At 42.8% G+C, this 15,940-nt stretch overlaps 1 protein-coding gene across 1 annotated transcript in view; it reads right to left on the bottom strand.

Annotated features, from left to right (window-relative positions):
• The window catches only part of IL17REL (interleukin 17 receptor E like), an 88,080-nt gene extending 77,605 nt beyond the window's left edge, over positions 1 to 10,475 (bottom strand). The window contains exon 1 of the mRNA XM_069956114.1: positions 10,235 to 10,475. Coding sequence (XP_069812215.1) covers positions 10,235 to 10,369 — 135 coding nt within the window. The 5' untranslated portion in view covers positions 10,370 to 10,475. The remainder of the gene's footprint in view (positions 1 to 10,234) is intronic.
• Positions 10,476 to 15,940: the final 5,465 nt, after the last annotated feature.

The following is a 15,940-nucleotide window of genomic DNA, read 5'->3' as shown; positions in this document are numbered from 1 at the left end:
ATTTCAGGCAGTATTTGGTCCTCATGTCAGGTCCTCATAGCAACCAAAACCAGGAAGGCTATGTTCACACAATGTTGAAATTGAGTGGATGGCCGCCATATAACGGTAAATAACTGCCATTATTTCAATACAACAGCCGATGTTTTAAGATAACAGCAAATATTTGCCATTAAATGGCGGCCATCCACTCAATTACAACATTATGTGATCATAGCCTTTCTGTGTTTTCAATCTACTCCTGGTTTTGGTTGCTATGAGGACCTGACATGAGGACCAAATACTGCCTGAAATATACTGTGTGTGAACCCAGCCCAAAGTTGTATAACTTTGTAATGTGTGTTATTCTGCGAATAATTGTTTACCGCCGCACTACCCCTTTAAAGGATGTAAGAAAGATGTATCACCTAGATTTTTTTTACTAATACGAGTCAGATACTAAAACTTGTTCTTTTTTTATTGTAAACTGTTTCTGATTTCTAAGTGTCATTTTTTTAATATTACCTTTTGTACATTGTTATGGGAGCTGCCATCTAGCCTTAGCTGTTTTTAACATCTGCTGATGTCACATATCGCTGCAATGCTGTACAGATCACTTTACAGCAGCCTCCCTATCACCACAGTCAGAACAGGAAGTCTCAGCTTAGTTTTAGCCCCAGTGGTGAGAATGAAAACTTCAAGATTTTAGGATTTTATTATAATATAGAGAGAAAAATTGAATGTATCACACTGTCAGCACCTCGGGTCAGGTCCAAGTGCTCACAGATTCCCTTTAAACCATTTCATCTTATTTAGTATGCTAAAACTGTTAACCCCCTCCCGCCGCTGCACTGTAAATTTACGTCGCTGCAGCCTATGCCTGCTGCTGCAGCAAGGTGAATTTACTGCAGAGGATGACACAGGTGTAGGAGGTACACCTGTGTCAGTGATAGCCGGGGACCCGCCACAACTCTCAGCACCGGAGCCGCGCTACCGTGCTGAGAGTTAACCCTATAGATACTGTGGTCAGCACAACCACAGTATCTATAGGGCTCCGGAGAGACAATTCTCCCTCTTTTTTTTTGAATCAGAATAATTTTTATTGAAAAAATTTTTTCACAAAACAGATTTTATCCCCGTACAATCGCAAGAACCCTGGAGGGAATACCCTCCGAATCACCCCCTCCCCCCCCCCCCCAACCCCCATACCTCCCTCCCACCCCTTAAACCGTCCAACCCCACACACTATGTAAACATAAATCAAGTGCAACTTTCCACTGAATAGGCTTTATGTATGGCCGACGCCACCCCTCTCCAGTATCGGAACAGCTTGGGGCATCGCCAAAACATGTGTAAAAGACCCCCTTCATGGATATGACACCTGGGACACATGGGTGTATCTCTGACATTAATACGGAAAAGGAATTGTGGCGTGCGATACACACGATGCAAGAGGTATAGGTGTGAGAGTCGGTGATGCTCCCCCAGGGACAGCTTAGGTGTCATTTCTAGTATTTCTTAACCATTGACCTTCTTCTATAGGGCCAACATCCGCCTCCCATTTTTCCCTCAATGTAAGTGGATACCTATCTAAATACTTGGAAATAATGTGGCGGTATAGACAGGAAATGAGTCCCTTAGTGGAATCCGATTCCCCAACAATATTCATAGGTGGCAGATATTGTACCCCCGACACAAGAACCTCCCCCTCCGCTTCACATGCATGGCGTAATTGTAGGTATTTATAAAATTGAGTATGGGGCAGAACAAATTGGCTCTGTAATTGATCAAAACGCTTCAACTGCCCTCCATCATATAACTGCATTATTTTCCGAATCCCGGCATCTCTCCAGGTGGCAAATCCCTCTAGGAAATGTAAGTCCCCTAACCACGGAGTGTCCCAGATGGAGGTGTACGGTGTGTACCCCGTGATACCATATAGATCTCTAAGTTTCCACCACATCTTATGAATGAGCAATAATGTGGGTATTTGTGGGGAGAGCAGTAGTATCCTTTTGGCCTCCAGAGTTTCAAACAGGTAGTCAGATTGTAAGTGATGCCTAATCAGTACTTTATTTTGGTCCCCTCCGTCATCCATCTCCCATCCCTTCAGGTGTTGTAGTTGAGCTGCCAGGAAGTACATGGCAGCATTAGGGATCGCCAAGCCCCCATCAGTCTTAGACCGCTGTAGTGTGTCTAATTTGATGCGTGGATGCTGGGATCCCCAGATCAGGGCGCGAAAAAGAGCATGTATCTTATGGAAAAGACGAGATGGAAGCCACACAGGAGAGTTATGTAAAATATATAGTAATTGCGGCATCCAAATCATCTTCACCAAATTCGCCCTTCCCACCACTGACAAAGGCAATTTGCGCCAGACAGCTAGCTTTTGCTGAAATTTATATATCAGGGGCGTCATATTCAGTTTTTCATAGGCCCTAACATCCCTAGAAATAGTAACTCCCAGGTATTTAAAGGTGTGGACACACCTCAGTGGGATGGCAGGACCCAGCTGCAAACTATCCTCTGAGTCTATGGGCATAATAACTGATTTGTCCCAATTTACAGTAAGGCCTGAATAAGTCCCGAATTCATTTATTATGGACATCGCACTAGAAAGGGAGGAGGAAGAATCACTAAGGTACAGCAATAAATCATCAGCGTATAACGCCAGTTTATCCTCCCTCGATCCCCTCCTAAAGCCAGTCACGCCAGGGTGCGAGCGCAATAAGGAGGCCAGGGGTTCGATAGCCAGCGCAAACAATAGCGGGGAGATCGGGCAGCCCTGCCGTGTCCCCCGGTGGAGCGGGAAAGCCGGCGACAGCCCTCCATTTATCCGCAAGCGTGCCATTGGGGCCGAGTACAGTAATTGTATAGATGACAAGAATACCGGTCCAAATCCCATCCTGACAATTCTCCCTCTACTGAGGGAGAAATTTTTCTCCGGTGTCCATCGGGGCTCTGTGAACTAATCGCAGAGCCCCGATGGTAGCCATAGAAACCGGAAGCCGGAGCCTTCCGGTTTCTATCTACGGAGGCCTGCAGGGGGAGGGAGGGAGGACAGAACGTGCGCCCTCTCTCCCCTGCCGCTGATACAAGATAGTAACAGCGGCAGGGGACATCGGAGAGGCGGCAGAGCTAGGGGACATCAGCTTATGGGATCTTTATGATCCCATAAGCTGATGTACAATCACGACCTGGGCATTGAGGCAGCAATGATCCCAGGTCTTGAAAGGAATAACATAAGAAAAGAAAAACTGGAAAAATTGGGGTGTTTGAGCGTAGTAGTAGTAGTGAAATATTCTATGTTTGCAAAGCCTCATTCAACTTAGAGATAGCAACAAGCCTTATTTTACTTTTGTAACACTGTCAACTACTAATTTTCATTTCTATTACTTTAACCAACTGAATAACTTTTCTTTTTGGGATCATATAAAACTTTGTGGGCTTTGGGGGTTGGGAATTGGAAATTGTGGGAGTGGGACATCATCTGAAACAGGCAGAATGGTAGCACAGCACTGGAAGAACTGACAGCTGGAGCAGCAGGGGGAGTGAGGGAGGTAAGTATGTGATTATTCATTGTTTTAACCCCTGGGGACCAAACACGGGAAAAGTAAACCTCTCCTACTAATTTTTGTCCCACAAGTAGTAGAGAACACAAATTAACACAAATGCAGTTACTTTCCTTTTAAATGGATGGGAATTATAGTCAGACATTGATTGAATACTTGAATACATTCAGAAGTTACACTGGCTAGTTTCCAAAATTAGCATTTTAGGACACAACCCCTTGAAACTGCTATATGTTGTTTTTTTGTTTTGTTTTTTTAGAACATTTTGAAGAGGACAAAAAAGATGAGCATGACATTACAGGATCCTGACCTCATAGCCAGTTGCAGGTTATAATGAACCAATGTTTCTGTCATAAAGAATTAATATTTCAAAAGTTCCTAAAATATTATAAAATATAGTTTATGCAGGATCAAAACAAAAGTTGAACATGGAAACTATTTACTGTAGTCGAAAGGGAAGTTCAGTATGACAAGGAAATGGTACAGAAGAAGGAAACCTGTATTAAATACAATAAAAGTAGTATTGTAACTTTCAGCTAAATATATTTATTCAAGCATTACTCAGAACGCTAGAGGTTATAAAGAACAAGCAACAATCTGTACCAGAACACATGAATACCTCGCCTGAGAAAACATTTTAAGTTAGTTTCCTTACTTGAATGACATTACAAAAACTGTTCCAGAGATGCAGGAAGTCCTCATACATGCAAATTCCCATCTCTATTATTGCAGCATGCCATTAATAGTATCATATCATGACCACAAACTGCTGTAAATTGGAGATGTGAATTATATTTATTGTTTAGACACTTGCTTCAGGGTATTGTTCCTTACAATTGATTTCAGAATCAAGTAAAGACTTACGCAATGTTGGGTACAAAGACACTTGTGCCATCAACTCATGTGACATGATATTTACCCACTGAGTGCATTCCACAGAAATTATGGAAATGAAGAAGAAAATTAGGGCAGTACCATCAACACAGGCAAACAATGTGCCCTAAAAAGTCACACATTTACCTTCAACTATGAATATTATTTACTGTATTTGTGGGTTCAAAATTCAGTAATATCTTACTGCCATAACATTAAAGGACAACTCCAGCAGGACCCCCCCCCCCCAAAAAAAACACAGACACCATACTCACCATCCCTCCGGTGACGATCGCCACCGATTCGCCCGCCGTCTGCCTCACCGTCACCTCCATCCGCCGTCCAGCGATGTCTCTCACTTCCGGGTCCATGGGAGAGAAAACGCTGCCAGCGGCTTCCACCAAGCTCAGCCAATCAGGGCTGAGCAAGCTGGAAGCCATGTGATGCGCTCCAGCCAATGAAAAGGCTGCTGGTGCACATGTGCACAAGCAGCCTTTTCTCTCCCATTCACTTTCCATGAAGACGCAGAGGAGGAAGAAGACCCGGACCGCCCCCCAGCTCTGACGTCGTTGTCACCAGATGGCGCCCGGGAGAAGAGGACCGTGACGACCGTAATCGGTAATGTATGCATTCTTTGACTTCCGGGGAGGGGGGGGGAGGTTGAAAAGTGGGGGAAGTGGGCCAGGCCGGTTATTTAACCACATTACCACAAGTTATATAACTTTGTAATGTGTGTTAAATAAACCAAAAAAAAAATTCGCTGGAAGTTGTCCTTTAAGATCACTGCAGGTGAAGAGAGTAACACTCATTATTTCAATGACACCTGTCAAGTAGTAGAATATATTAAGCAAGTAAGTAGTCAGACCTTGAAGTAAAATAAATAAATAATGGACAGTATAAAGATCTGAGTGACCACCAGTGGCCAAATTGTGGTGGCTAAACAATTGGATCAGAACATCTTCAAAATGGCAGGTCTTTTGGAGTGTTCCCAGTAATTAGTTTTTAGTACCTATCTCTTATCTCTACCAGAAAAAATGCGGTAAGGTGGTGATTTTCCATCATGCCTGACCCCTATTACTACTAACATCATCTGTTAGTGATTGCTTAGAAGATTGACTTCAGAACCTGCCTGTGTGTATGGGGATCTCAAGACATAAGAATTATGGAGGCCAAAGTGCTACAGGTAGTTCTCTGCACCTCATAGCTTGACCTTTTGCCCTGAATTGCATTGTCAGGTCTATTGTCATAAAAGGTCGTCCTTCGCAATGTTCAATTAACTGATTTAAAAAAACAACAACAAAAAAAAACAGTTTCATACATCTGAATGGGACAGTCACAGGAACCTATGCAACCGATCTGCCAAGTGTAAATTTACCAATTTTACAATTTTTAGAGGGGTATACCCATTTCAACATTAATGTCATATTCACAGGAATCAATATAGATGAGGGAGCTGCAACCTTTGGGAACTGGATTTTTTGGAGATCAAGGGTTCTCCAGCCTGCCCCTTGGGAAGGTGGTCAGGAAGTGAAAAACAACAAAGTTGGCTGTTTTACATATTTTGCATAACTCCCATTGGCTTTAATAGGAGTTTCATAAACAGCACTATGAAGTACATTGTTTACATAGCTCAATTTAAACTTGGATTAACTCCTTAAGGGCACAGTGGATTTTGGCCTCGATGACCAGGCCAATTAAGATTTTTGCATTTTTGTTTTTTCCGCCTCACCTTCTAAGAGCTATAGTGCTTTTTTGCCAATAATTATGATTAAAATGGCCTTGTTGTGACTTATAACAGATTTATTCTTTCATCTATGGGACTCACGCAGACTATATGAGAAGATCAAGGATCAGACTGCACAGAGGACAAGTATAAGACCTCTGGTAGTCAGGGGAAATGATTGGGACCCCTGAAGTCACACTGCAGGGTCCTGATCGGTAAGTAACAGAAGTCCCTCGTGATAGCAGCTGGTCCTCACCCGCTATGAAGTGAGCTCAACTTCTTAACTTGCTTCATGGTTACATAACAGATAATGGCGTACCAGTGCAGCATGGGTTGTTTTGGCACAGGCGACAATGGCATATCGGTAAGCCACGGGTCGCCTAGGGGTTAAAGCATATGTGTCATGCTTCAGGTTTCTGAAGTTTGGGTTGCCATGGGAGCATCCTGAGCATCAGCATCTGCATCTGCACACAGAAGTTTAAGAGCCTAGGGTGCCTTCACACGTACTGCATCCACAGCGGATTTCACGCTGCGACTTTGCAGCGAATCCGCTGCGGATCCTGTACTGTGAAGGTCTATAGGGGTTACATATCCGCAGCAGAATTTTCATTCCACTGCGAATATGTAAGCCGGCCCCTTAAACCCCCCACCGCCCGCAGCCCCGATCCGAAGCATACATTACCTCCTCGGCGCCGCGGCTGTGTGAGGCTCCCGGCTCCCCTCGCTCCTTATCAGCCAATCAGTGCTGCCGTGCACTGATTGGCTGATGGGGAACGAGGGGAGCCGGGAGCTTCAAACAGCTGCGGCGCCAAGCAGGTAATGTGTGTTTCGGACCTAGGCTGCGGGATGCGGGGGTTAAAGGGGCCGGGTCACATATAGGCAGTGGAATGAAACTTCCGTTGTGTGTATGTGACCCATTCAGCTTCACACTACCAGGATCCACAGCGGATTTCGCTGCAAACTCGCAGTGTGAAATCCGCTGCGGTTCCGGTACATGTGAAGGCACCCTAAAAGTGATTCTTTAACCCCTTTTCTGCATAATGACTTTTCTACACAGCTGTAAAGGATAAATTCTGCAGTTTTCTTACCTTACTTTACCATAGATTTCTTGGTGCTTGGTCACATCTGCACCATAGGCCATGATGTCATTGGCGTCTAGACCCTAGGTCTGAGCCGACCTAGAGGGGGTGGGGCTTAGACCTCTAAGCCAGCCCATTTCAATGGGCACCTAGTGGATGGGGCCTATCCCAATCCACCAAAGATAACAAGTATTTTTTTACTGGACCAAGCACAAAGAAATTCATTATCCAGTAAGGTATGAAAACTGCAGAATTTAGGTTTTACAGCTGTGTAGAGAAGTCCTCATCCAGAAAGGGGGTGACAAGAGATATAACTCTTATTTCAATACATCACGCCTTTTCTGCAAAGCCCACAGAGGCATTCCCCTGGGCTGCGAGAGCCTAGCAACATTCAGCCCCTTCTCTCCTAATGCGACCACTCTGTTTACACTCTGTTTTGCAGCCGAGGGGAACACCTTAAAAGCTTTATCTCCTAAGTTGCATAATATTTCTGAAGCATCTCAGCGCTGGAACGACAGATTAAAATTGTATTGTACACAACGTACAGCTGCTTGACAGGTCCACTTTAGCCTAGAGGAATTTGAGGTAGAGACTTAAAAAGCTTTGTAAATGGAGTTTCCTGAGAACAGTATACAAATGTGCTAAAGGGGTATTCCCATCCAAACATGTCACACCTATCCATAGGATAGGGGATTACAAGCTAATTGTTGGGGGTTTGACTGCCAGGACCCACACTAATCCAGAGAATGGGAACTCAATGGAGCCCTCAGTGCACCTGCACAGCCACCACTGTCTGTGCTTGATTCATTGTGAGACAATTGCCTCCCAATTCTCAAGATTGGTGGGAGTCCCAGTGGTCAGACTCCAAGTGATCAGCTTCTTATCCCCCATCCTATAGATAGTGGATAACAAGCTCAGACAGGAAAACCCCTTTAAACACTAGAACTAGTTTTGGTCACGTAATTTTGTACTATTACCTCAAGATAGTAATCTGGGAAATTCCTCTTCTAAACTGTTAACACCCAAAGCCAATTTGTGGACTGTGGCATTTCAAAATTGCTATAGTACATTTATAAGATAAATGCTTTAAGAAAGAAATGCCAAGTACATTAGTACATAACAGTTGATGCTCACAGATCTTTATCATGACTGCAGCAATGCATTATACTATTATCTGATTGAAAGGAAGCATTGGCACAAACACTTCAAATGGTTTCTGGCTTTATGTATATAAAAGTAATGACTCTATAATAAACAACTATGCAACTTTTTAATATGCCATCTCCCCATGTTTAAGAACGTATTCTAAGTTTTAAAAAAATGTTCTCAAGAACAGGACCCTGACTCCTATGCTGGTAGGGGACAAGTTAGTTCAACTAATGCTTTAAAGCATTAGGCTATGTTCACACAACGTCTTTTGAGTTCCATTTAAAATTACGTCCGTTATTTTGAGTCTAAAATAACGGAAGTCATTTAGCTGTCTGGCCTCTCCTTAGTGCAATGACTGGTGTTTGCACATTATTCTAGTTTGGGATTACTAATTGGACTTTGGATGCGGCTTAATTGAAAAGCTATTGAATTTAATAGTAAAAACGGAGAAAGAACGGTGAGAAAAGAGAAACCGTGTGAACTACTAATAAAAACCGTCCGCTATTTGCAAAAGACGTCCGAAAATAATGATCATGTTCATTATTTTGCCATCCGTGGCAAAAAGGTCAGTTATTCATTACACTGTGTGTATTGGACATCCGTCTTCTCATTGACTTCTATGCATTGCCATTGCAGTCAGTTAAATCGCGGCAAAAACAGACGGTTTTTTTATATGAAAATCGGATGCCTTTTTTAATATTTTTGACGTGGTGTGAACATAGCCAAAGTGTAAACAATTACTGATCACACAGGGTCTTACTCTTGAGACCCGCTGCGATCCAGAGATACCAGCCAGGTAGAATGAGCGCAGAGCGTTTCACTCCCCAGAGTAGAGAACAGCCGACTTGCTTGCGCTATAGACTATAATGAAGCAAGCAAGTCAGATTTTATTCACATCCAGGCAGAGACGCGCACTGCACATTGTGAATTGTAACAGATTGTCAGATACACTGACATCAGAGCAGGTGAATATGCGCCCTTTTTTATTCTCACTACAGTCCAAGGCTTTTAAAGAAAGACCTCCCTGCCCAGAAAACCCCTTTCAGAATTAGGAATAAAGAACATTTCATCACATCAGACTACTAAAATTATTATTTTAATTAATTCACTGCGGTGTACTATTAACTTAGAAGTTTAACTTACAACAATGCATATGACACAGATGTAAGCAGTGGTAGGCTGTGTATATTACAAAAATCCTGTATCACTGCATAGAGTTTCGGCAACAGTGACATCTACTGTCAGCTTGTGGAAAAATTACTATTATTTACACAGAAACATGAAAGACTGTTCTGTGCTTGTTAAGTCTGTTTAATTCTACTGTATCTACATTTACTTATACAACTCCCTGACTACTCAATAGAAAATAGGGTAATATAATAATTTATTAGAGTACCGGTAATAATTCACTCCTAATATTATTTTTTTTTATGTCTTTACTTGTCCATGATTTAGTAATAACTGCAATATTGCAAATTCTTATCCTCATAATATCATAATTATTTACAGATATCCAGTTACTGTAAGGCTACATTCATACATTGTATTTTGGTCAGTATTTTTGTCAGTATATCGATCAGTATTTTTACTAAAACAAGTTTTAGAACAGCAAAAAATTATAATGGAAAGGTTTGCACCTTAGATGGTAAGATTTGTTTTTAACCTATAGGACCCCTGATTTTAGTTAAAAATACCAAAATACTGATCAAAATACTATGTGTGAACATACCCTAAAATTAAATGGTAAAAATAAAATGAATTAGGAGTATGAAAAATATTAATGGCTATTAAATATAACTACCAAAGGAGGCACAAATTTGTGCAACAATTTATTTTATAAATAATAAAAAAAAGCTACTTACCGGGGAGCATGATATTCCACATTCTGTAATTTTGATTATTGAATGGCAGTTAGCAATTCCAATGAAGAATATAAGTAGAGAATTAAATCCTGATTTTTTCCAGTACAGAAAACGTGTTCTGTTGTTAAATGTCATGTCTACACTCACTGTCACTGACAGTTATGTGTACTTACAAGAAGGAGAACAACATTCCTGCTATTTATTATGCCAAAGCCCCTCCTTATACTATGTTGTCACACCCTCTATGATGCAACAAGACAGAAGGACGGAGCATGACAAGGATGATGTCATAGTGCTATATATAGTATTTTAGACTCCCTGTTCTTTCCCATTTTAAAAGGCACTTTTGACACGTCAAAGTGACATGTCATAAGTTTTTATTTGTGGGCTCTGGGTGCTGTGATCCCCTATGGTAGCTAAAACAAATTTGGAGAAGCACTCTATGTGTAGGAATGATTAACATGGGGGGTAGTGTGTTTCAGTAGGTGATGTGGGGACAGTGTGGTGCAGTGGGTGACACAGGGAGGTGTCAGGTAGTGGGTGGCAAGAGGCCCCCCCCCCCCCCCCCCCGGCAAACGCAGACAATGACGCACATATACACACACAGAGGCACCATTAACATATATACAGATACGCCACTGACATACACACATATATACGCTGTAATGTGATTACACTAGTGCTGATGTATACTCCGTGAATAGAATGTACACAGGGAAATCATCTCAGTGGAATAAGAAATACTCAGAAATAAAAGAAAATGCAGCAGATATTAATGGTGGTTTCTTTTATTAGAGCCCAGCATTAATAGAAGCTGCTGCAGAACATCTTTGGGAGCAAACCTGTCAATCACTTGAGTGACACTACTGACATACACAAACACACACATATACACCAGTGTTACAGACATTGCTGACAAACACACACATATAGCCACAGATACATACACATACTGACATATAAATATATACACAGATACATATATACACACACTGACATATACATATACCCACAGATACATATATACACTCACTAACACACATACACAGCACTTACTGCTCCCAGGCTTCCCCCTCCTCCTCCTGTAGTCCGGGCTGATCTTCACATAGAAGTATTGAGGACCTTTGGGTCATGTGACCCAAAGGTCCTTCATCCCTCTCCTGTGCCGTCTGGCAGGTCCTGCTCCTCTGTTCAACCCGCTCACCCAGGACTACAGTGAGGGGGCTGAACAGTGCAGTGGGGGTCCCTCTTCCTCTCTGGACCCCTGGGGGAGCGGGGTACCTACCATGAAGGCAGGGCAGGCTTCCTTGGGCCCCCTTCCTGCAGGGGCCCCATAGCAGTCGCCTTCGCTGCCTTCATAGTAGCTACGCCACTGCATGGTAGTGTGTAGCAGCTGGGGTGACAAGGGGAGCAGGTTTCGGAATAGGTGACACTGGGCAGTAGGGAACATGAGTGAAATCTGGGGCAGACACAGCGGAAATACTTTAGCAGCATAGGGAGCCATTTACTTACCCAGGAGCACACTAACCACTTACAGCTTTAGTCTTCAGTCTGAACGAAGAACTTATTGGTTGTTTCACTTACCAATAAGCTCTTCTGTCAGTGGCGGAAGAGCTACCGAAATGACCAATGAGCATTATCCAGAGGAGTTATCCAGAATCAGAAAAGCACAGCTTCTTCCTTCTTTCTTGCTTAAACAGCACCACCCCTGTTCCCCAGGTTGTATGTGGTATTGCAATTCAGATCCATTCACTTCAATGGAACTGAGCTGCAACACCACATCAAAATTGAGGGAAAGAGAAGTGCTGTTTCTGGAAGAAAGTGGCCATGATTTTCTAAGTCTAGATAATGCCTTTAAAGGGAAACTGACAGAATGAATATGCATATATCTGTGCTACCAGTTTCCTGTTGCCGATCACACAAGCAGTGTTCCACTTTGTGATCTGGTGTGGTCATGAAAACCTTTCTTTATCCCAGGCTGACAGTGTCACAGAGGTGTGTCTGTGCCACTGTCTGCACCCACCCGACACAGCCTCTGCCTGCACTGCTCTCCATCCAATGCCTGTACTGCCAAAATGGAAGTTGTGGTGCACTTGGTTTGTGAGAAGTGGATCTTAGCACTGGACAGCGCCAGGCAAAAGGTTAAACAGATGAAATCCTACAGCTTCAGATATGCATGCACTTGCTGAGTCGTTCCCCCCGTCCCATCAACGTCAAGAGGGGACTGGATCTTAGCACTGCACACTGCCAGGGAGAAGGTTACAGATATACAGTTTCAGATATGGCAAGCAACTTAAGTGTCACAAAGTGTATGGCTTTTAGGGCTGGACAGCAGGGAGAGGGCTTTAAATGGCCAAAACACTGACCATCAATGATCAGAGGGGTTTAAAAGATATTTTAGACTATGTCTATTCTTTTATCTGTGCAGCTGTTAACCCTTAGCCATCCACACATTAGTGATAGGGTAGCATCATTACAGCATTTTCACACTGTATAATGTGTCTCCTCCCTCTGCTCAGTCTCCTGGCTCTGCTCACAAATCCTGCAGCTTATAATAATAAGTGTATACTGTATACCCAATCCAGCTCCACCATATATCACTCTGTCCCAGCATTACCTTCCATCCTTAGTGAGGACAAGACAGAGTATCAAAGTATCAAATCATCAACGTATCAAAGTTTCCAATTCTTCAGGGGCAGTGATCACTTGTAGAGTAGTGACATGTGAAGTATATAACAATACCTGCAGTGTCTGCAGTCCTGACTTCCTTGCATTTTACCTCTGTGTCCAGCGATCATCTGCAGGTCATGGGGTCAGGTAAGTCAGTGGTGTATAGCAGATGATATAATTTATGGCAACTCCATAAAATCTGCCGCCCCTACAAACAACTACAAAGCTGCCGCCCCTGAGAAATAAACTCACTTCGCCCCATGGCAGAAGCGTCTTGACAGTCTTGACTTAGGGTCCTAATAGACAAAGGGATTTTTGTTTCAATTGATTAACAATAAATGATAGCAGACAAGAGCTTTTAGGAATAACCTGAAATCATTTGTCATAATGATGGAATGATTAGTTAGGTGTACTCAAGTCTACAAATGTTCGTAATTACAAACAAACATTGTGTACATACACCAAAAGATTAGCCAACAATTAGCACTGATTTTATGGTCAGCTCAAAAGAGGCAATTAGCAACATGCAAACAAATTTTCGTTGGTCGTTTGATTTTTGCCTGTATACACACAGAAGTGTTATTGCTTAAATTCAAATGAGTTAACAAATTTTCACATGATAATCTTTTGCAAGTCATTTGATTGCTGCCTGTATGTATCAGCTGATGAACTAGCGATTTGGAGCTGCTACTGTATGGAGGCACAAGCATGGCTTATATGCTATATGAGGGATAGAGGAGTCCTGAGTACTATTTGAGGGCCCATCATGATGTCATCATGATGGTCTGGGACAAGTGGGAAAGATGAGAAAGAATCGGAGAAGACATCACTTGTGAGTCACTCGATTTACAGTAACTGTGCTTTAATATGCTCACTGTATGAAGTAACAATGGTCTGCATATAGGGGGAGATTTATCAAAGGATGAAAAATTTAGACTGGTGCAAACTGCCTGAAGCAAACAATTACAGCTCAGCTTCCAGCTCTGGTAAAAGGAAAGAGGAGCTGTGATTGGTTGCTGTCTCAGAGGTCATGTATATTTTTTTTCACAGGAGGGTGCAGACTGTTCTGAGAGAACAGTCTGTGCCGGCGGCTGGGGGGGGGTGTTGCGGCGGTTCGGCAGGCTTACCGGTGATGGAGATGGCCCTGGTACTACTCCCCCATCATCTGCTCATACTATGAGCAGATGATGGGAGGAGTAGTACAGTGTGTATGTATCCAGCACCAAGCAGGGAGGGAGGGGGGAGGTAGATGCACAGGCACCTCTCTCCCTCCCTGCTCGGTGCCCTCCAAATGTACTGATTGACTACATTTATGAAATACTTTGCTCCCCAAAGTATTCCATAAATGTATTCAATCAATAAAGCACACTGTACATTACATACCATTAGTTTACATAGACATCCATAGAAACAATAAAGTCCCATAGGCTGCTGGATACTCCATAGGAATTACACCCTAAGTCGTGACGTCACTGTTTCTGAAAGAATTCTAACACTCCATGATCTACTAAATTAAGGGAAATAGCAGTATATGTGCATTTCCCATAAGTAATGTACATTAGAAATTTGTCTAACTTTCCATAAGTAATAACATATCAAAAAATAATTTTGGCCGGACTTCTCCTTTAATTTCTCTCTTTCTTGAGGGGACCCCCAAGGCCAAAGTCTGAAACTGCTGTCTGGTATAATGACAAGATGGCAGGGACACTGTTATTGTCTGGGAGGTGCCGATTAAAACAGATGGCAGGGAGAAGAGGAGGGAGGTAGTGCAACAACTCTTTGCTGACAAGTTACTGACACTTTACAGCACTTGTACGATCCAGTCATATTCAGTTTAACCCATTAAGGACTGAGACAATTTTCACTTTTGCACTTGTTTTTCCCTCCTTGTGTTTAAAAGGCCATACTGCCTGCATACAGACCCACTTTTTGTAGCACTAATTGTATTTTGCAATGACACTCTTATGCTGCGTTTACACAGAACGATTATTATGCGAATTTGCACGATAACGATCCAATTGGAACGATAATCGTACGTGTAAACGCAGCGAACGATCAAAATCGTTCATTTTGATTTTTGAACATGTTCTTAAATCGTCGTTTGCAAAAAATTTGTAGATCATTCCGTGTAAATAGTCGTTTACCGATTTTACCTATGTGCGAGATACGCAAAACAATCGTGCAGTGTCCCAGAACAGAGTTCCTTCTCTTGTTGTTTCCTTCAAAGTGTATTTTTATATCTGAGTCAGTCAATCTGTTATTGCCTCTGTTCTGGAAAACTATGGCCCACTGCAAACTGTATGATGTGTCACCCCTCTCAGTATTCAGGTCAGGTCTGCTGTTTCACTCATTTTCATGTATATTTGGTCCTATATGTTCTAATGGTGTGATGATGCAATGGCTTGGTGTAACGTGACTGTCCCCTGCTTCCATAGTAACCCCGATGGCCATCGAGCTTTGGCTGGGAATACCATGTGACTTCCTCTCTGCCTCAGTCCTGTCTTCTACCTTCAGGGGGACAGGTTGTGTGTGTGTCCTCTCTCTACTGTTAAGAGAGAAGGACGTGTGCTCTGCTGCAGCATTACCAGAAGTGTTCCTGGCTGTGTCTTTATTCTCAAGTCTCAAGATCCTCATCTATACTAAAGATCTGGGTGCCGTTCTTCAGTCATTCCTCTCATCATCTTCTCTAATAATCAACAGCAAGTATTCATCTCAGTTTCATTCCGCCCAGCATCTCAACTTCAGTATCACTACTACTTCCATCATCCAGCACGTTACTCTCACAGCCTATTGCAGCATCACCCATTACTCTGCCTTATCCAAGTCTGCCTTATACCCGGTTGCATCCGGAGAGACTGTTGCTACGAGTTACCACCGTTATAATAAATACACAACTACCGTTGTTTCTGAACCTTGGCATTGGTGTAATTATTGGTGCCCTGACTATGGACAACGAAGAATTGCTCAGCCTCCGCTTGGTCAGGTTCCCAGTCTACAGCTGCTATCCCTCGTGCCCATACCGTGACATACCATCAG

This window comes from Dendropsophus ebraccatus, chromosome 1 (assembly GCF_027789765.1).
Source record: "Dendropsophus ebraccatus isolate aDenEbr1 chromosome 1, aDenEbr1.pat, whole genome shotgun sequence".
NCBI lineage: Eukaryota > Metazoa > Chordata > Amphibia > Anura > Hylidae > Dendropsophus > Dendropsophus ebraccatus.
This window is presented reverse-complemented; position numbering and strand designations above follow the sequence as displayed.